Source organism: Chelonoidis abingdonii, chromosome 24 (assembly GCF_003597395.2).
Source record: "Chelonoidis abingdonii isolate Lonesome George chromosome 24, CheloAbing_2.0, whole genome shotgun sequence".
NCBI lineage: Eukaryota > Metazoa > Chordata > Testudines > Testudinidae > Chelonoidis > Chelonoidis abingdonii.
This window is the reverse complement of record NC_133792.1, coordinates 152569-174729: the sequence shown is the minus strand read 5'-3', so window position 1 is coordinate 174729 and position 22161 is coordinate 152569. Positions and strand designations below refer to the sequence as shown.

Genomic DNA, 22161 nt, shown 5'->3' with positions numbered 1-22161 from the left:
TCCTCCACGTTCCTAGCTTCTCCGTTCATTGTTTCTAGTTTTAGTTTTAATTATAGTTCACTTAGTATAGTAAGTTGTAGTTTATAGTTCTAATGTATATAGTTTAGGGTTCGGGGCGCTAGCCTCTCCCGCGCCCGCGCCGGCTTCATGCCGGTTCACTGGGGTTCAAACCGTGCTCGGCCTGTAAAAAGCCGAGCCACCCAGCGATCCCCACGACGCCTGCTTGAAGTGCCTGGGGGAATCGCATATCTCCGAGAAGTGCCACATTTGCAAGGTCTTCAACCGAGGACCAAGAAGGAGCGAGACCTGCGCCTCAAGACCTCCTGATAGAACGGCGCTTAACCTCATCCTCGGCACGAGTGCCGCTTCGCTCGCACCGATCACTCCGGCGCTGCGAAACGCCACAGACTGACCTCCAGCACCGGTTCAAGGGAAAGGCTGTCTGCGTCGTCTACCCCGGCAAGCAGCCTCGAAAGGAGCACCCGGCGCGACGTGTTGGGCCAGACTTCGTCGACTCCGGGCCCGGTGTCCGTCGAGTCCGATCCCTCCCGGCTCCCCGCCAAGATCTGGGTAGAGCTGATGGCCCGTCCACGCCCGAGACTTCTCCTCGCCAGGACCCATCATCACTTTAACGAGCCTGTGCTGCCCAACCCCGGCACCGCCAGTGCGGGTTTCTGCAATCAAAGGCAAGCCTATGCCGATGCGAACACCCTCCCTGGACTCTCCGGCCTCGGCACGTCAAATCTCGGCACTGATCTCGAATCCCGAGGGAGGTCTTGCTGCGCACGCCGCTCGCAGTTCAGGCACCGCTCTCCACGACGGTACCGGCGTACTCACGGCGCAGGTCATCTTCGCACCGGTCTCCGATACTCCCGGCATCGTTTGGCTCCAGACACCGTTACCGGCAATCAGGACTCGAGAAGTCGTTCCCGCCATCGACGATCCAGATCCCGGTCGACCTCCTGGCACGAGCTGGTGGCAAGTCCCGGTCTCGATCGCGGCACCGGTATGGATCACGGACCGCTCTCCGGCACCGAGGAGGTTTCGCCGTCTGTAGCGCGGGACCCGTACCACTCCCGTCGGCTCCCCCGTGGCCCTCTCGCCAGGGGTCTGTCTCTTCGCGGGCAGACAGTGTGTACCTAGAAGCTGAAAGACCCGCTGTCCTCTTTTCCGAGGCTCAGCAGGAGCATGGTCCTCAGCAGTGGGGCTTCTGGACCCCCTGGGCGTATCACCAAGCCCAGGGCCCCAGCAATTTCCCCAGGTCGTCTGTCTCAGAGCACAGGGCTCCGGAGGCTACTTCTCACGCCCCTCACTCCATCCCCTATGGAAGAGCGGTCGTCTCATCCTCCGGATGCTGAGCTCCCGCAAGAGTCAGAAGCGGTGCTCCAGTCAGAGCCGCCACCACCGCTCCTGCCAGGTCTCTCCTCGTCATCCTCCCAGATGAGGCGGTGGGCGGACGACATCCACCAGTCCCCCCCCACTGGACTCAGGCGCACACCAGGACCTCCTCAGGCGCGTGGCGCAAAATATGAACACCAGGCTGGAGGTCTCGAGATGAGGACCCGGTCGTGAGCATACTTCGGCGGATGCGCCCACTCGTTTCGCCCTGCCCTTCGCATGGACCATCCAAGTCAATGCCACCACCATCTGGGAGTCACCGGCTTCCGTTCCCCCCGCTGCTCGGGGTGTGGAGCATAAATACATGTCCCTTCGAAGGGCTATGAGTATTTTATATGTCCACACCCGCCCCGTGTTCCCTCGCGTTCAATCTGTGAATGAGAGGGAACGCCATGGAACAACAAGCTCCGGCCCCCAAGTCTAAGGAGTCGAGGCGTATGGACCTGCTTGGCTGCAAGGTCTGTTCCGCAGGCGCCTGCAGCTGCGGGTCTCCAACCAGCAAGCTCTGCTCAGTTGCTACACGTACAACATCTGGGTGGCGGCTGATAAGTTTAAGGAGCTGCTCCCTCAGGACGCTCGTCAGGAGTCGCTGCTCTCCTTGACGAGGGGAAAAGGTTCGCGCGAACTTCCCTACAGGCGGCTTTGGACGCTGCAGACTCGGCCGCCAGAACTATGGCCTCCGGAGTCACTATGCGCCGCATCTCGTGGCTTCAGGTCTCTGGCCTTCCTCCGGAACTCCAATATACCATCCAGGACCTTCCGTTTGAGGCCAGGGCCTGTTTTTCGGACAAGACTGACCCGTCGGCTGCAAAGCCTAAAGACAATAGGGTCATTATGCGTGCCCTGGGATGCAATACGCCGTCACCACACGTAGACATCAGGCCTCAACAGCAGCACAGGCCTTACCCCCAGCCAGGCAAAGGCAGGACTTTGCCAAGTGCGCGAAATAGAAATGCAGGCGCAGACAATCGGGTAACCAGGGGGCCAAAACCAAGGTCCCTCCAAGCCTTCCTCCGGGCCGAAGCCTCGTTTTGAGGTGCGCCCAAGGCGCTGTACGAGTTCCTTCCACGGATCCATCTCCTCCTTTCTCCAACCGCCTTTTCGTTCTTCCTCCCAGGCTGTGTACCAGCTTACTTCGGACCGCTGGTCCTCCGCATTGTTTGCAGCTTGGATACCACCTACAGTTTGCTTCGTAACCCGCCCTCCCCCGCCCCCCTCCCTCGTCCCTCTTCAGGGACCCTCTCACGAGCAGATCCTTCTCTCCAGGAGGTACGAACGCTCCTCGACAAGGGGCCATGAGGAGGTTCCAGAGAACGAGAAGGCAGGGGGTTTACTCCCGTACTTTCTGATCCCAAGGCCAAGGGAGGTCTCAGACCCATTCTCGACCTACGAAAGCTCAGCAAATACCTGCGTCAAGTTGAAGTTCCGCATGTGTGTCCTTGGGACCATTATTCCATCCCTGGATCCGGAGATGGTACGCCGCCTCAAGTGCAGGAAGCTTATTTCCATATAGCTCACTTCCCGCCCCATCGGAGAGTTCCTTCGCTTCGTTGTCGGCGGCCGGCACTACAATTCACGGTTCTCTTGTTCGGCCTCTCAACGGCCCGAGAGTGTTTAGCAAATGCATGGCCATAGTCATCGCCTTCTTCGTCGCAGTCATGTGCATGTGTTCCCTTACCTCGACGACTGCTTATCCGGGGACCCTCAGAGGAGCGAGTCCTCTGCGCACGTCCGCATGGTCAGCCGCCTCTTCACGAGCCTAGCCTGAGCTCAACGCGAGAAGTCCACTCTATCCCTACTCAGAGGATAGAGTTTATCGGCGCCGTTCTAGACCACCATAGCCAGGGCCGTTCTTCCTTGTCGCGGTTCCAGGCTTTGACAGCCATCATCCACAGGCTACAGGCAGCACCTCTAACCTCCATACGTACTTGCCTGACACTGCTGGGCCACATGGCGGCCTGCACATTCGACGGTGCACGCTCGATCCGCCTCCGGCCCCTCCAGTCCTGGCTCATCCTTCAGCTCCGTCTGCGCAAGCGTCCGTTAAGATACAGTAATCACGATTCCTCAGTACGTCCTACTCCCTCCAGTGGTGGCTGGATCATACGTGTGTGTGCAGGGCTTCCGTTCCATCCGCCCAGCCCTCCCTTCTGACGACGGATGCATCGGACTTTGGAGGGTGGGAGCTCACCTAGTACCCTGCAGACCAGGGCCCTGGTCTCCTTCCCAAGACTCGCCCTCCAAATCCAAGTGCGGAATTGAGGGCGTCCGCCTTGCTTGTTCAGCGTATTCATCAAGCATGTTCCAGGGTCGCTGTGTTTCGGTTTTACCGACAACACAACGTGGTATACTATGTAAACAAGCAGGGGACGGGAAGAGGTTTCTCCTCTTCTTTGTCGGGAGGCCATGACATTGTGGACTTTTGCATAGCCCACTCTGTTCACACCTAGTTGCTTCCTTTCTCCCCGGGGGCTTGGAATACGTCTGGCGGATCGTCTCAGCTGTCCTTTTGCTCCCACGAGTGATCCCTTCGCCGGACATCGCCCTTGCGCTTCTTACGAAGGTGGGGGCATCCCATTGGACCTCTTTGCATCCCGCAGGAACAGGAAGTGCCCGATATTTCTGCTCTTTCCAAGGTCACAGCCGGGCTCGTTGCAGACGCCTTCCTGATTCCATGGTGACGCACCTCTTTCTATCGTTGCCTCCGTTCCCGTTGATCCACAAGGTCCTTCTGAAGGTGCGCAGGGACAGGGCCTGCTTGATTCTGATCACTCTGGCGTGGCCCCGCAGCATTGGTCTCTCTGCTGCTGACCTGTCGGTAGCGACCTCCCTGTTCCCTGCCTCTTTACCTGGATCTGATCAGCAGCCGACCACAGCCGGCTTTGTCAACCGACCTTCAGTCGCTGCCTCTCAGCGTGGCTCCTGCGTGGCTGACTAGGTCCGAGTTGCATTGCTCTTCCCAGTGAGCAGTCTGGAAGTAGGAAGCCATCTACGAGGACGGCGCGTAAGCGCTTATACGCTTGGAGTGCGCGGGGAGAGGCGCTCCACCCACCGATGTTTCCATCCCAATCGCCTCTATTACCTTGGCGCTCAAGCAGCAGGGCCGGCGGTGTCCTCTCTCTCCGGTTCACTTAGCGGCTATCTCCACCTTCTACCCGGGAGCGATGCCGCTCTGTCTTCTTCACACCCGATGGTGGCTAGATTCCTTAAGATCTGGAGTGTCTTTACCCCCAGGTCCGCCGCCCAGCCCTCTTGGGATCTGAACCTGGTGTTTGTCCCTTTATGTCCCCCCCGTTTGAGCCGCTGGCTAGTGTTCTCCTCCTCTACTTTGCCTGAAGATGGCATTCCTGGTGGCCATCACTTCTGCTAAGCGTGTGTCAGAGCTGCGCACCCTCGTGGTAAAGCCCCCGTATACGGTGTTCCATCGGGAAAAAGTACAACTTGAGCTGCGCACCCCGCCTTTCTCCCAAAGTTGTCCCGGCTTTCATGTCAACCAGGACATATTCCTACCCAATTCTTCCCGAAACCTCATTCGTCTCGCAGGGAGGCAGAGTTGCACTCCTTAGACGTGCGTAGGGTGCTCACCTTTTATATAGAACGGACCAACATTCCGCAATCCCCCGCTTTTTGTCGCCATAGCGAGCGGTGTTAAGGGTTGCCTCTCCTCGCAGAGGGTCTCCTCGTGGTGACGTCCTGTATACGGGCACTGTTACACCTGGCCCATCTACCCCCTTCGGCCATGTAAACTGTTGCACTCTACTAAGAGCACAAAGCATTCATCACGGCGTTCCTTGCAACGAGTACCCGTCCAGGAAATCTGCAGGGCAGCGACCTGGTCCTCCGGTTGTCACAACCTTTGCTGCCAATTACGCCCTGGCTCCAGCAGGTCCAGGGATATGCAGCCTTCGGCTTCATGCCGTGTTACAGCACTGTGATCTCTCACTCCGACCCTCCACCGCGCTAGGTAAGGCTTGGGGAATCACCTACTGGAATGGAGTATGAGGCAATCACTCGAAGAAGAAAAACAGGGTTACTCACACTTTGTACTGTTGTTCTTCGAGGATGTGTTGCCTTATATCCATTCCACACCCGCCCTCCTTCCCCACGTCGGAGTAGCGCGCAGAAGGAACTGAGGAGCGGGGCGGCCGGCAGGAGTATATTATTACCCGCGTATGGCGGCGCCACTCTTGGGGGCGACCTGCCGGCCCGCTGGAGTTGCTAGGGTAAAGGCTTCCAACGAGCGTGCACGCGCGCGCGTACACCTACTGAATGGATATGAGCAACACATCTCGAAGAACAACAGTTACAAAGTGGTAACTGTGTTTTTTATGTGTGCCATGTTTTATTTTTATGATCAGATAAGGACCAAATGATTCTTAATAATTCAAATTCCACCCCACCCTGCAAGGTCACTCAGCGGGAGGGACATGGCAAAAAACATCCTAAGATCTATCCGAGGTGTGCATGTGGCTAGTGACTCTTAACATAGTCACTTGTTAAATCATCATTATATAATTATCTAATTGTTTATCTTATTCCATGTGTTGCATTGTGGCTGCCAAATGTAGGAATTTACAGATTAAACATGAGGGAACAAATATTTAACAAATGAGCTCTTACATCCATTCTATCAGATGAACAGCAAGGCTGGCAGATGAGTGAGAGAAATTCAAACTGAAAAATTGCCATACATTTTAACAGTCGAGGATAATTAAACCACTGGAACCAATTTTTCAGTGTCGTGGTAGGTTTCTCTATCATTAGCATCTTTAAATCAAAATTGGGATGTTTTTTCTGCAGAGATGCCTTGGGCCAGTGGTCTCAGCCAGGTTTCAGGCCCACTGGGGGGCTGCCTAGCAGTTTCAGGAGGCTGTGGAAGCAAGGGCTCGTATTAAACTTGTGGAGGCCCTCAGGGCAAAAGCCAGAGCCCCACCGCAGGGGCTGAAGCCTGAGGTCTGAACTCACCGCCCCAGGTGAAGAGAAGCCTGATAAACTTAGTTTTGTGGGGTCGCCCTGTGGTTGTGGCCTTCAAGGAATTGCCCTGCTTGCTACCCCCAAGGTTGGCTCTGGGCTTTGTATGCAGAAAAACATTAGTGACACAGGTGGGGTGTGGACTTTATAGGATGGGGGGGAGAGAGTAAAAGATTGACAATTCCTGCTCTAGGGATTAGTGGACGTTCTCTTGGCCTTTGTTACACAGAGGTCAGACTAAGTCAAATATCAAGGACAAATGAAAATCCTTCGGGCCTTGATCTCATGAATGCGTAAATGACGCCCATTGATTTCCTGCCACTATAGACCCCCGATGTGGTTTCTATACAGTTATAAGCTAATAAACATGTCTTGTTTGCTAGATCCTCTAATCTACTGAACCTTTAGGAAGATCGGTGGCAATCCTGTATGCTGCCAGGATCTTGAGACGCCAGACGCTAATGAATCCAAGCAGGCGTCGTGGGGATCGCTGGTGGGCATCGGCTTTTTACAGGCCGAGCACGGTTTGAACCCCGGCAAACCAGGCATGAGCCCGGCGCCGGGCGCGGGAGAGGGCTAGCGCCCCGAACCCGCTAACTATATACACTAGAACTATAAACTACAACTATACTATACTACGTAAACTATAATTAAAACTAAAACTAGAACTAGAACGATGAACGAAGAGAAGTTAGGGACGTGGAGGACAGCTATGCCACGCTCCACAGTTCCAACGACCGACACGGCGGTAAGAAGGAACTGAGGAGCGGGCGGGCCGGCAGGAGTATATATTACCCGCTATGGCGGCGCCACTCTAGGGGGCGACCTGCCGGCCCGCTGGAGTTGCTAGGGTAAAAGGCTTCCAACGAGCGTGCACGCGCGGCGCGTACACCTACTGGAATGGATATGAGCAACACATCTCGAAGAACAACAGTTACAAAGGTGAGTAACTGTGTTTTTTATGTTGTGCCATGTTATTTTTTTAATGTCAGATAAGGACAAATGATTCTTAATAATTCAAATTCCACCCCCCACCCTGCAAGGTGCACTCAGGGGAGGGACTAATATGGGCAAAAAAATTCCTAAGATCTATTCCCGAGTGTGCATGTGGCTAGTGACTCTTTAACATAGTCACTTGTTAAATATCATTATAAATTATTAATTGTTTATCTTATTCCATGTGTTTGTCATTGTGGCTGCCAAATGTAGGAATTTACAGATTAAACATGGGGAACAAATATTTAACAATGAGCTCTTACACCATTCTATCAGATTGAACAGTCCAATGGCTGGCAGGTGAAGTGAGAGAAATTCAAACTGGAAAAATATGCCATACATTTTTAACAGTGAGGATAATTAACCACTGGAACAATTTCTCAGGTGTCGTGGTAGGTTCTCTATCATTAGCAATCTTTAAATCAAAATTGGATGTTTTTCTGAGAGATGCTCTTGGGCCAGTGGTTCTCAGCCAAGGTTTCAGGGCCCACTGGGGGGCTGCTAGCAGGTTTCAGGAGGGCTGTGAAGCAGGGCTCGTATTAAACTTGTTGAGGCCCAGGGCAGAAAGCCAGAGCCCCACCGCAGGGGGCTGAAGCCTGAGGTCTGAACTCCACCACCCAGGGCTGAAGATGAAGCCTGAATAACTTAGTTTTGTGGGGGCCCCTGTGGTGTGTGGCCTCAGGCAATTGCCCTGCTTGCTACCCCCTAAGGTTGGCTCTGGCTTTTGTATGCAGAAAAACAGTTGTGACACAGGTGGGGTGTGGACTTTATAGGATGGGGGGGAGGAGAGTAAAAGATTGACAATTCCTGCTCTAGGGATTATTTTGGGACGTTCTCTGGCCTTTGTTACACAGGAGGTCAGACTAGATGATCACAATGATCCTTCGGGCCTTGGAATCTATGAATTGCTGTAAATGAGTCCCATTGATTTCCTGCCACTATAGACCTGGTTTCTTACAGTTAAAGCAATAACATGTCTTGTTTGCTAGATCCTCTTAATCACTGACCTTTAGGAAGATGGCAATCCCTGTAGCTGCCAGGCTTTGAACGCAGACCAATGCAAATACTGCTTCTGTGGTAGTCTTTTTGCCACGCTAATTGGTCTCCTCTCTCGGTCCCATTCTAGCACCTAGTGATGTCACTTCATTCTTGATGACAGAAGCTCGACAACATAACACTGAAATCCGAATGGCTGTTAGCAAAGTAGCTGATAAAATGGATCATCTAGCTGCCAAGGTAATGATATAGACCTGGCAGTAGAGGAGAGAGACCTGATGTGGAGGGAGCTTGTTCATAAGGGGATAAAGCCACTTACCCATCTCAGCCACATAGTGCCTCAGAAGTAGGTGTTCTGTTGAAGAGTTCAGGCTGCTGTGTTTAGCTTGTACATTGTACAGGTGGGGAGGGATAGCTCAGTGGTTTGAGCATTGGCCTGCTAAACCCAGGGTTGTGAGTTCAACCCTTGAGGGGGCCACTTAGGGATCTGGGGCAAAAATCAGTACTTGGTCCTGCTAGTGAAGGCAGGGGGCTGGACTCAATGACCTTTCCTTCCAGTTCTAGGAGATAGGTATATCTCCATTTTTTTTTTTTTTTTTATTATGCAGTAACTTAACTATATAAAAGTGGAGTTTTCACTAATTATACTTCACATGCAATTTGACTACTATAAAAAATGCCCAGTTGCAGCAAGATGATCCTCATGAAAGAGCTGTCTATTATGATTGTACACTTAGTGCCTCGCATGTGAGGAATCCCACAGCCCTGCACAAGGTGGCATGGCTGTAGTTTACATGCATATTCTACAGCTGTTGTATGAGTGATCAGATGAAGCTAGAAAGCTTCTAACATCCACCAACAGAAGTTGGTCCAATAAAAGATACTACTTCACCTACTTTGTGTGTCTCAGGTGAAGTTGTGACAAGTTGTGATGTGCTAAATGCTCACATTAACATCCTGCTGAAATGTGGCTTCCATGGTTTATTCCTTACAGGTGGAGGAGTTACAGAAACAAAACACTAGCAGCAACTTGCTGCTACCTGGCATCTCTTCGGTTACCATGGAAACTGCCATGCTCATGAGCAACATCCAGCGCATCATTCAGGTGAGGGTGGCTGAGTGCTAGGGTAACCTTGTTGGTTCCTCAGTAAGGAAATTGATATTTTGTTGTGTAGCTGCCTAGGCAGTAGCAGCTTTACTATTAAATTTTTTCTGATAATGAAGTCAGCTGTAGGTGGCATCCCTTAGGTCACCCCAAGTAAGATGACTGTGCTCCTACTCTGTGGTTACACCTTAGGAGAACGAGAGGTTGAAGCAGGAGATATTTGAGAAGAGCAGCCGTATTGAAGAACAGAATGAGAAGATCGGCGAATTGATTGAGCGGAATCAGCGGTGAGGAATGGGCGTGTGCAGCCTACTCATGGCTACAGACCTGGCTATTAACTGCACTTTCTCTTTTGCCTGTAGAGAAGGTCTTCATTTCACTGCTGAAAGGAACAAAGATTATTCAGTTCAGGGGACAAGGGTCCTAGATTCTTCAGGTTCTAGCACAAGGACATACGTTTTTATAGGTACAGTAGGTGTGTATATCTCTGAAACGGGGGTTTGTCATAAACTTGGAGCACAGCAGGCAGGTAAAGTCCTGCTGCTGCTTTTCCTAACCACGTCACAAGAACAGTCCTTATGGCGAAAGGGTCTGCTCTCTCTGGTTATTCTTATTGCTGCTCCTTCAGGTCAAATGGAGAATGGTGCTGGTGCATGGGATGTATTCCCAACGTATCACCATTCTCAGATACATGCCATACAATGTCTCTAGAATGGAATAGTTTCCCAAAGGAAGTGGTGAAAGCCTCATCACTTGGGATGTTAAACACTTCATTGTACTGCAGCAACACTGCTCTCTTGGCAGGAGGATGGAGCAGAGTTACTAACCAATTTCCTGTATCTCTAGATTCACCAATGTTTCTGTAACTTGCAGTATACTGTCTCTCTCATCTGGAGTACTGTGTACGATCCTGGTCACCCACATTCCAGTCTTTAAATTCATCTTGAACTAGTGCAACAAAGATGATTAAGGGAATGGAGGGCCTGTCTTATGAGAGGAAACTGGAAGAGCTTGGCTTGTTTAGTCTAGCAAAAAGGCAGCTGAGATGGGAATATGATTGCTCTGTCTAAACACATTAGAGAGGTAAATACCAGGGAGATTGGAGAGCTGTTTAAATTAAAGGACAGTATTGGTACAAAAATATGGATGTGAACTGGCCATGAACAAATTCAGCTGGAACTGAGAAGATTTCTATTGGAGGGAGAAGTTCTGGAACAGCCTTTCCAATAGGAGCTGTGGGGGGCAAACAACTTACAGTACAGACCCATTTACGCGTGGATGTCAGGAGTCAAGCTGTCACAACCGTGTTAATGGATCGCAGGTTAAGAGGGCCATGCTGAAATATCTTAAGACATCTATATATACATGTAGCAGAGTGGTTACCTGCTCCTGCCCTGCGGGGCTTGAAACAGCCCAGGAGAGGGCTGAGGCTGGGGAAGGGAGCAAAGCCCCAGCTGACTGGGGGAAGTAGCTGCAGCTGGGGCCACGCCCCAAACAGACTAACCGGGCCTTATAAGAAGGCCAGGGCAGCCAGAAGCTCAGGTCTCTCTCCCTCTCCTTCTCCTTGCAGAGATTGAGCTGAGCAGGGTACTGGGAGTGGAGCAGGGATTGGGGAAGACTAGAGGAGCTGAGGAGGTCTGACCTAGGAAAGCCGCAGGCTGTGGGCCTAGCTGAGGTCCTAAGACCAGTACCGGGGCTACAGAGGGGCAGCCCAGTTATAGAGAGGCAGGAGGTCCTATCCAACCTTCCCTGTGATGAGTGGCATATACTGCAGTCTGCCCCAGGGAGTGGGGCTAGATGGTGACAGGCAGTAGCCTTACACTGAGGTGAGGTGGGGTTAGTGGGTGGGGGTTCCCCTGCATGGAAAGACCCAGAGTGTGGGGGTACTGCCGGGGGGCAGCAACTCAGAGAAAGGGGCACCGGGGTCCTGGGAGGGACATGGGAACCAGCGGTAAGGTGGATCACCAGTCTGCAGGAGGCGCTCCAGGATGCAGGAAGAGCTAATTCCCATGGACAACCAGCAGGAGGCGCTGCAGGAGTGAGTCCGCTCGCTTACAACACAGTACATGTATAATTATGTAGGATTACATACGTATTCACAGTGTCTCAAGTACTACAGGCCTATCTGCTAATGGTGCTTTGCAAGAATATAAATTCAGATGTGTAATCTAATAACATTAAATACGCAGTAAATCACTAAAACTTTGAAAGAATACTGTACCAGTTAGCGGCATTCCTTTCAGCCTTTCCTGAGCAAACCATGTGCGCATGGCTCTGTTGATTGTGGGTTTTGCTGAATAGCGCACATGTTTTTGCTTAAGTCCCAGAGTAGAATCAATATTTTGTACAAAAGCATTCAGTTTAGATTTGGTTTTTAGCCATCCTCGGAGAGTAGATTCAGCAGTCCCAATATCTTTTGAAACTTTGGCCTAGGTTTCTCCGCCATTTGCTTGATCTATTGCAGCTGGCTTTTCTTCTACGATGTAGGAATGTTGACACTTTCCCTCTGCCATTATATTAGGCCTATGGTTAATATTTTCTAGTGTAGTATATACAGTATATAACTACTATATATTGTATATCTCTCTAGCGTGACAATGACTAAGGGTGCACGATACGTCTTTACCAATATCGGCAATCAAAGGAAGAGGAAACGCCAGTAGGCCTACAACACATTTCCACTCTGCACTCCATGTTGATTTCTGTCAGTGAGCAAATCTGTAGTGCTACATAGCAAGTTCCTATACCATGTGTTAACGAGTCTTGCGTATTAAATGGGTAGCACTGGAGCGGGGGCACGGCACTACTGCTTGTTAGCAGTTTCGCAGGTAAAGGGGTCTGTACTGTAATTAGTTCTAACAGAGCAGGACAAATTTGAGTGCAGTTATGTGATGGTGTTGGGCAGAGCTCAGCAGCCATGGAGCTCACTTCCAATTTATCTCTTACGTTCCTAAAGCTTATGCTTCAGGGTTTTAGCCAGCCAAGAAGATAATTTTTTCTCCCAATGTATTCTGGGAGGGATTTTTTCCCCTACCTCTGAAGCATCAGGGATGTTTATGGCTAGAGATGGGATGTTGGGCAGGATGGGCCAGGGCTCTGAAATGGCACTAAGCATTCCTCTCTCAGGTGTTTGGCTGGCTGGTTCTTGCTCATATGCTTAGAGTTTAACTCATTACATGTGTTGCATCAGGAAGGTATTTTCCCCCAGTTCAGATTGGCAGTGATATTGGGAGGGTTTTGCCTTCCTCTGCAGCATGTGGGTGCATCTCATTTGCCAAGATTATCTGGGTGTATATCATTTAATTTCCCTGGCATTCAGGGGAGCCTCAAATACTGGTATACCTAAGTCCCTCCTATTCTGTGCCTGTGGCACAGAATAATCTAGTCTCCTGTGGTCTCTGGTACTTCGATTTCGTTTTGGTTGTTGGGTTTAGCGTACAAGTGCTGGGTGATGTTGGTGGCCTGTGCTGTACAGCAGGTCAGACTAGATGCCCTAATGGTCCCTTCTGGCATAAACTGACAGATCTTAAATAGCCACATATCCTTAGTTTCATCTGTGTGCAAGACATCACACAGAGTTGTGTTGGAATTTACTCTGTTAATGAGGCTTTGTCACGAACACAGTTGTCTTTCCTCCATAATAGGCTTGCACTTCAAGTCCCCTTTTGTGTTTGTGCTCAAGTCGCTTTCTGTGATTTTTCCCCCCCCTTTCCTAGGTATGTTGAACAGAGCAACCTGCTGATGGAGCAGAGAAACAACTCATTGCAAACAACAAATGAACACACTCAGGCAAGGGTGTTGCATGCAGAGCAGGAGAAGGTAAAACTAGCCAAGCAATAAGTACAAGCACAGAGTTCTGACTGAGGCTAGAGAGGGATTTGCAATTCTATCTAACAGATGCTGGGGATTCTGACCTAAAACTCTTCTAAAAAGAGAACCCAGTGGTTCTCACTCATGGTTTATAAAGCTGTTACCTTAGTGTTCATTTGATCTATCTAGGTGTTTGCATGGCCCCAGCACTGTAGCTTCTATTGCATAAGGCTTAAAGATGTTTTAGCCTGGATATTCTTTCAATTGTTAAATTGGGATGGAAGGTACAAAAGTTACTCTTAGCTACAATTTGGTGTGAAAACAGAAAGTTAAGCTACCATGTATATTAGCAGGGCCTCATAACTATTTCAAAATGCACGTTGCCTATTTTACTACATTGTCAGTTTCCCAGAAAAGCTCCTCACCTACTGCTAAATGGCTGGTAGGACTAGGGCACAGCTAAATATCCATATAACAATCCTCTTACCTGATAGATTTGATTCTCTGATAAGATGTCTTGATTTCAAAAATCTGTGAAATCTCAGGTTTCAGATATGGTAATATAGTGTTATATGTCAAACTACTAGTAGCTATTCATAGTGTAACTGTGTTGGTCCCAGGATATTAGAGAGTCATAGTAGGTGAGGTAATTTTCTTAGTAGACTTACTTTCTCACCCATCTTCTCTCTCAAGTAGCCATGTCAGTTTAACGTGGAACCAGATGTAGCCCTCTATCCCGGCATGGCCCAGGTCTCAGTGAGGAGCAATGAATCTGTAACTTGCTGCCCCTGGGGTAATACATTTCAGCTTAGCACTTGCAGAATATTTGATATCAAAGTTTTGCCATGTTCTTATAAGGTTGGTGGTGTCACTGCTCTCCAGAATGGTGAAATGACTTGCTGTCACTGGCAGTACAGAGATTAGAATGCAGAAGCTCCTGGCTCCCAGTTGAGTGCATAGTCCATTTGACCATCCATGTTCCATACAGTCCTGCACATTTGGAAAGATTTAGCCCCTTGCTTTTTAAAAATGACTTCACTGCTGTTCTTTCTGTCTTTGAGCTTTTGCAGCTGTCAAACAGGAAATAGGTTGAATGCTCCTCTTGTCACATTTCAGGCCCCTGTAATGCCACATTTAGCTGTTCTAAGTAATTAATGCTTTTGCCTTTCTACTTGGCATTCTTAACTGTTCCTGTTTCCTGTCACTGCTTTCTCTTCCCAGCACATGCTGCCAGTGGATCGGGGCTGGGACCAGGTGAGGCAGTGTGTCTCTGACTGTCTAGAGCCTTGGGGTTTCTCTCCCATAGCCTACACTTTACACATGCCTCTGACTTGGATAAAGTTTTTTTCTGAGCTGAAGATTCTCCTGCATCTTTACAGTCCACAGCCAATGCTTTTTTTTGGCAGGAGGCTGGGTAGGAAGAATTGTGAGCAAAATCCTTTCAGCTGTTTGAACTGAGTGGATGGAAACTTGCCAGTCTTAGGAGTTCAGATAATGTTGCACAGAATACAGAAGTTAAGGGGGGGAGGGGCCCACTCTTTTTGACTTCGGCTGATTTCAGCACAGAAACAGGTCTTTGTTTTCCTTTGAGTTTATGAAAACTACTGGAGGCAGCTTATCTGGAGATGTGGAAACAAAAAACACAAACCCACAGTTCACAAGCTACATTGGTAATGATCTTTTTTCACCCTTCCAAAAGAGGAGAACAAAAGGGAATGCTGTTCTAGGAACTATGTTAATATATAGTCAGCATTTATCACTTCACATTATCCACAGGTGCTTAATCCACAGGTACCTGTACTTTATTGTTTAATTAAGTGATCACACAATACACTTCCCTAGTGGGAGATAATTGGCAGCCCAGTAACTAAGATACTTTGGAGAGAGGTCTCTAAGGGCTTGGCTACACTAGAAATTTCAAAGTGCTGTCGCGGCAGCGCTTTGAAGTGTGAGTGTAGTCAGAGCGGCAGTGCTGGGAGAGAGCTCTCCCAGCGCTGCACGTAAACCACATCCTTTACAGGTGTAGCGTGCAGCACTAGAGCTGCGCTCCCAGCACTTGCGGCCCTGATTACACTGACACTTTACAGCGCTGTATCTTGCAGCGCTCAGGGGGGTATTTTTTCACACCCCTAAGCGCGAAAGTTGCAGCGCTGTAAAGTGCCAATGTAGCCAAGGCCTAAGTAAGTTTAATTAACAGCCACAGTGTCAGTCTCTGGTGTACAGATCCATTTCCCAAGTTTGAGACCACCAATAATTCAAGACCTGAGGTAGTTCTCTGAATGCCAGCAAGTAGCTAGCGCAAGAGGAAATTGGGCTGGAACTATGTGAAGCACAAAAGAGAACCTGTTGGAAATCTGAATGCAACTTTTAACTATAGTAGGAACTGTTTAAGTTCACGCTATTATAATGCAGCCTGTCTATACAGCATATCCTTCATGAATTTTGTCCCTATCCCAAAAGACTTGGAGCTGGATCTAGTTTGTATCTGTTTCCTTCAGATGCTTTGAGCCTTTTCAGTGTTTTTTGTTTTTTAACAATACGTTTTAATTAACAAGTTGTCTGTGAGAACCCTTATTAGCTCTGGCTTCCTGTGAATCACTGACTTAAATAAAATCTAAATTTAAAAGTGTAATAGAACAGTGATCACTGTTAGAAGTAGCTAATACTTGCACTTTACAGCGCAGAAAAATACCTTGGCAAATTAGCATGTACCTAACCATCTAGAGAATGCAGAGTACACATCCTGTTCTGAAATTCCCGCTCCACAACTAGTCTTCATAAGCGGATCCCTGTACTCACTTGAAAATGGTCTACAAGTCCACTTCCATCTGACTATTACCCATCCCAAACATAGCTTTATCCCCAGGAGCGCATCATCCGGTTCATTTTTATTGTTTATGACAAATCTAGAAGGACAGGGGCAGAATTGTAACATCAGACTTGCTACCCTGGCACTCAATCTGTTTGCAACCTCCAAGGAGCTGTGTGTGTCTGCAGGTGGCAGACTCCTGCTAGGCTTTTTGTGGGCAATTAGGCTTTGATGTCTGGCCAGCTGGTAGTCCCAAAGGGCTGAACAGAGCAGCCAACCAGTGAAACACATCTATTTAAAGCTTTTTCAGAAAAAACGTCCTGAAGTGACCTGCTTTAATCTGTCTTGGAGATGAGTTTGTCACCAGCCACTAGAATAAATCAGGGTGGACGGTGTGGTCGAGTAGGGCCCACAGTACTTTACTACGTATCCCAGAGCCACCCTGTTTTTAGTAGGGCAATGAGCCTGTCCCTGCTGCCACTCAGCTCAGTGTATAGTGCTTCATCTTTGGCCTGCAACTTCCACCAAGGGGTATCTGTAATGGAGGAGCGCATCTGCCATCTAGTTATGCAAACCAAGCATGGAATCTGGGCTCCTAGCACTGACCTGTAAGTCAACTTTTGGAAACCCCACTTCATAGAATATGAGGGTTGGAAGGGACCTCAGGAGGTCATCTAGTCCAACCCCCTGCTCAAAGCAGGACCAATCCCCAATTTTTTGCCCTAGATCCCTAAATGGCCCTCCTTACATACTTAGGAGTTGTAATATTTCCCTCTGTTCTATACTGCAGGTCAAAGTTGCAGAGGAGCTGGCAGCTGCTACAGCACAGGTCTCCCGTCTACAGTTGGAGCTGACTGCTCACCAGAAGAAGGAGATGGACCTGCACACACAGCTGATCACAGCCCTGCAGGAGGCAGAGATGAATGAGGCACAGCTCAACAAAGTGCAAGCACAGCTAGCTGGTAAGGGTTCGGTCAGGGGGTGGGTTCTATTGCTTACATCATGGTCTAGTTCTCTGTTAACTTGAGGTCAGCTGTATTGGTGACCTTAACTCTATACTTCAGTGGCAGCTGTCTGAATTGCCAAAAAAATCTATTTAGCATAATGTGCCTTAGCTTTCAGCTAGAGGGGCCAACTAGGGGAGAGAAGGAAGCTCTGCCTCTATGTGCAAATCAGTGCTTAGCCTCCCTCCTGAGAGTGCCAACAAAAGAGCCTGTTAGGACAGCCTCTTATGTGGACACCTTCCTGTTAGGCTGGTGGGCTTCGTCTCTATCACTTTTGTCTCTACTGAGATTTAGATTTAAACTGATATACTAGTGGTTCCCTTTCACCCACTGAGGGTGCCCTGCCAGAGGGTATGGCAGTCCTTAGTGAGTTGTGCAACTACATCCCTCTTGCAGTTGGGTCAACTAGTCCATGTTCCTATAGCACCGTTATCCCAAAGATTACTGAAGCTAGTTCTAGTGTGGAACACAGCCAAGGCTTAAGAGAGGAAGTCAATAATTAGCATAAATGCAGGGATTAGTTAGGCATAATGGAACTACCTGAGTTTGGACTGCATGTGAGATACACCTGCTTTCTGACTTTGGCACCTCTTGGGTGAGCAGTCGTCTTGAAATACCATGGTACAGAATGTCAGTGCTTACTGTGAAGCCTTCTCCTTCCTGCCATAAGAAGCTATTGAGATAAATAACTCTGCAAGATAGATAAAAGGATATGACTTTTAGATGAATAGTAGCCCATAAAATGACAAGGATTTCAACAGTCCTCATACTCTGACAGCATAAACTGATTACCAGATGGGATAAAAAAGAGAGCTTCTCCTCCCCATACTTAATATTGCACAGCCGAAAGCAAAACCGAAAAATTGACTGAACACTTCAAAGATTTTGCTGCTTTTTTTCCTCACTACATACTAATCTGAGTGTTTTTGAAGGGGTCAGCAAACACATGGACAAGGGGGATCCAGTGGACCTAGTATACTTAGATTCCAGAAAGCCTTTGACAAGGTTCCTCATCAAAGGCTCTTACATAAATTAAGTTGTCGTGGGATAACAGGGAAGATCCTTTCACAGACTGAGAACTGGTTAAAAGACAAGGAACAATGGGTAGGAATAAATGATCAATTTCCCCAGAATGGAGAGGGATAACTAGTGGTGTTCCCCAAGGGTCAGTCCTAGGACCAATCCTATTCAACTTATTCATAAATGATTTGGAGAAAGGAGTAAACAGTGAAGTGGCAAAGTTTGCAGATGATACTAAACTGCTCAAGATAGTTAAGACCAAAGCAGTCTGTGAAGAACTTTAAAAAGATCTCACAAAACTAAGTGATTGGGAACAAAATAGCCTTTATATAAATCTGTGGTATGCCCACATCTTGAATACTACATACAGATATGTTCTCCTAATCTCAAAAAAGATATATTGGCATTAGAAAAGGTTCAGAGAAGGGCAACTAAAATGATTAGGGGTTTGAAACAGGTCCCATATGAGGAGAGATTAAAGAGGCTAGGACATTTCAGCTTGGAAAAGAGGAGACTAAGGAGGAATAGGATAGAGGTCTATAAAATCATGAATGGTGTTGAGAAAGTGAATAAGGAAAATTTATTTACTTGTTCCCATAATATAAGAACTAGGGGCCACCAAATGCAATTAATGGGCAGCAGGTTTAAAACAAATGCAGATCCAGACTAACACGGCTACCCCTCTGATACTTGACACCATGCAAGGCACTGCATTTAGCCGTATGGAGTGGAAATCCATCAACCTCATGAAGCATATATATTCCTACCCCTGGAGGAAATTTCCACTACCTGCGTCTGACGAAGTGTGTATTCACCCATGAAAGCTCACGCTCCAAAACGTCTGTTAGTCTATAAGGTGCCACAGGATTCTCTGCTGCTTAAATAAAAGGAAGTTCTTCACTCGGCGCACAGTCAACCTGTGGAGCTCCTTGCCTGAGGAAGTATCAGAGGGGTAGCCGTGTTAGTCTGGATCTGTAAAAGCAGCAAAGAATCCTGTGGCACATTATAGACTAACAGACGTTTTGGAGCATGAGCTTTCCTGGGTGAGTACCCACTTCATCGGATGCATGTAGTGGAAATTTCCAGGGGCAGGTATATATATGCAAGCAAGAAGCAAGCTAGAGAGGAACTTGCCTGAGGAAGTTGTGAAGGCTAGGACTATAACAGGGTTTAAAAGAGAACTAGATACATTCATGGAGGTTAAGTCCACTAATGGCTATTAGGCAGGATGGGTAAGAAATGGTGTCCCTAGCCTCTGTTTGTCAGAGGGTGGAGATGGATGGCAGGAGAGAGAACAGTTGATCATTACCTGTGAGGTTCACTCACTCTGGGGTACCTGGCATTGGCCACTGTCGGTAGACAGGATACTGGGCTGGATGGACCTTTGGTCTGACCCAGTACGGCCATTCTTATGTTCACTCAGTCTCCTGAATCCTCCTTGGTAATATGCCTGGCAGTGGGGAAGGAGGGCCATACAAAGTCTGCCCTGTTTGCAAATGTGGCTTATTGACATAGATGGGTAAAGAGTGCCTTGTTTCTGTGGCACATTCAAGGCTGGAGTAGCCCACAGACTAAAATGCTCTGAGTTCTTTGCAAATGTTCCTCCAAGAGCAGATCCTCCTCTCTGCTTTTCTCTTCTCACTTTTCCTTCAGGGTTAGATTAAGCTCCTTTATGGGATAGAGACTTTTGTCATGCACATCAGTAGTGCTTCGCAACTGGGTAACTTCTCAGCATTCACTAGCTGTTTAGTGGACATAACCTGGTGATTGTTTTGCAGGCTATGCAGACTCTAGTAACAAAGTTTAATTTCCCTTCTTGGTGAAATCAGTGAAAACCCATATATTTCACTATGGCTCAATCCTGATTCTTTCCAAGTAAACACAGATCTGGCCTTAAGTATTGTTGTTAGTTGAGACACTGTTCTTGCAGCGTCTCCTTCATCTAATTGAGCTAAAAGGGGGCTTTACTTTTCAGTTCACTATTAAGCTCTCCTTGGCTCTATATAGGCATTTGCCTTCAGGAGACTATGTACTATGAACCTGAAGAGGCATTGTTAGTTTTTTATTATTGTGTTTTTTTTCCACTATACTGACCAATTCCTCCTGCCCCCAGGCTGAATCCTGGCTGCTCTGTCTTCAGCTGACAGTCTGCTCAAGCTGGTAGCAGAGAAGCAGACTGGATGCAAGCAGAAGTTCAGTTGTTGGGTTTTTTTCCTGGAAGCAAAATATCAGATTTGGAGTAGCTTTGGTCAAGAGTCCGGACCCGTCCTGTCCTCCCGTGGGCCAGAAACCTTTCCACTTCTTTCTGGAAACAGCTAGTTTCCCAGGTGCCTTCTATGTAGGAGCCATGCAGACTCTGAAGGGTTAATTCAGTCACTATGTAATGTGCCTGTATTTCTTTAGGGTAACAAAATCAACACCGGTAGTCACTTCTTTGGAGTTTAAGAAGAGGTCAGTGTGCAATGCGAGAGCCAGAGACGCTTATCAATGTAATGCAGCTGCGAAATAGGCTGATATCATTGTGGGGTATATTAACAGGAGTGTTGAATGTAAGACTTGGGAAGTAATTGTCCCACTTAGCACTGGTGTGGCCTGAGCTGGAGAACTCTCCAGTTCTGGGCACCACACTTGAGGAAAGAGGGGGGCAAATTAGAGTCCAGAGGAGAGTAACAAAAAAAAAAAAGGATTTAGAAATTCTGACCTATGAGGAAAGGCTAAAAATTTTAGCTGCTAAAAGAACTCTTGGGGGGGGAGGGGGGAGAAATCTGATAAGTCTTGAGTTATGCTAATGACTTATGAGGACTGAAGGTAGGACAAGAAGTAACAGGTTTAATCTGCTCAAGGGAGACTTAACCTAAATCCCCCTTGCCGCAGATTAAACCTATTACTTCTTGTCCTACCTTCAGTCCTCATAACAACAGCCGTTAACGTGTTCTGTGTTCTTTGACCCTTCTGTGTTCTACTCTTGCTATGGGCTGTAAGTTTTTTTCCACTCAGATTAATCTGAAATATGAAGTGTGGAAACCCACAGTGAGCTGTGTTCTTGCAGAGCTCCAAAAATCCTCAGAAGACACGCACGCTAAATTCAGAGCTGAGAAGCAGAGCCGCAGGCAACTGGACCTGAAGGTTACGGCACTGGAAGAAGAGCTAGCAGACCTGAAAGTAGAGAGAGAGAACCTGGAAAAGGTAGGCCCAGGCATCTACATTTCAAGGGAGATGCACAGTTCCAGTTGGATGCTAAACTTAACCTAGTGTTTCTGCAGACTTACACAAGGCAAACCAAATTTTGGATTGCCAACTCTTTCCCTACAAACAACACAGTTTTGGTGCATCAGTTCCGGAGTGCACTTACATAGATTTTAATGTTCCTTGTATGTTAATGACCGTATATCATAATAATGACAATGAGATTCCCCACAGTGCCCTAGGGGATGAGACGCTATCTGGATGCAGTCCAGACCTGTGCTCAGACATATCACTGTCTATGCCCCAGAACCTTGTTGAGAGGAAGAAGAAATCCCTCTTGGAGAGAAGCCAGGCTGAGGAAGAGATGGATGAGATTCGCAGGTCCCACCAGGAAGAACTGGACAAGCTTCGACAGCTCCTAAAAAAGGCACGGACTTCAACTGATCAAGCAGCAGCAGAGCAGGTGAGGGGACCTCCTCCCACTGGATAGGTTTATATGAGTTCCAGCTGGAAAGCCAGTTGATTATAGATACACATTAGATAAAGCTGCATCAGTTGTTCAGTGAAGAAATAGCTCCCTGCTTCACTAAGAGGATTAGTCTTCAGTGCTTCTCCTCTGCTTTGCTGGCCTGTGTTGGCTTTGCCTTTACCTCCTGCTCCAGGATTCTTACCTATGACTTCAAAGAACTAAGTAACCAAGGCAAACGGGAAACTACACTAGTTGGGGAGTAAAGGAAGGCTCCTAACTTCAAAACAATGGGCTGTGATTCTGAGTTTGGTCTCCAGCCAGCTGTTGTTGTGTGGCTTTGGGGCAACAGGAGCAGTCTGAGTTCTGATGGGTGCAAATCTTGCCTGCTTGGTCTTCC

General features: G+C 48.3%; 1 protein-coding gene across 12 annotated transcripts in view; it reads left to right on the top strand.

The window, feature by feature from the left end:
• Positions 1-22161, top strand: part of FKBP15 (FKBP prolyl isomerase family member 15) — a 116490-nt gene that overhangs the window by 55021 nt on the left and 39308 nt on the right. For 6 of the 12 annotated variants that reach the window (XM_075060596.1, XM_075060597.1, XM_075060595.1 and 3 more), the window contains exons 16-23: positions 8492-8601; positions 9356-9466; positions 9659-9753; positions 13183-13285; positions 14498-14530; positions 16876-17047; positions 21159-21295; positions 21603-21758. In XM_075060596.1, the coding sequence (XP_074916697.1) occupies positions 8492-8601; positions 9356-9466; positions 9659-9753; positions 13183-13285; positions 14498-14530; positions 16876-17047; positions 21159-21295; positions 21603-21758 (917 nt within the window). The remainder of the gene's footprint in view (positions 1-8491; positions 8602-9355; positions 9467-9658; positions 9754-13182; positions 13286-14497; positions 14531-16875; positions 17048-21158; positions 21296-21602; positions 21759-22161) is intronic. The other 6 variants (XM_075060602.1, XM_075060600.1, XM_075060603.1 and 3 more) reach the window with 1 other exon arrangement.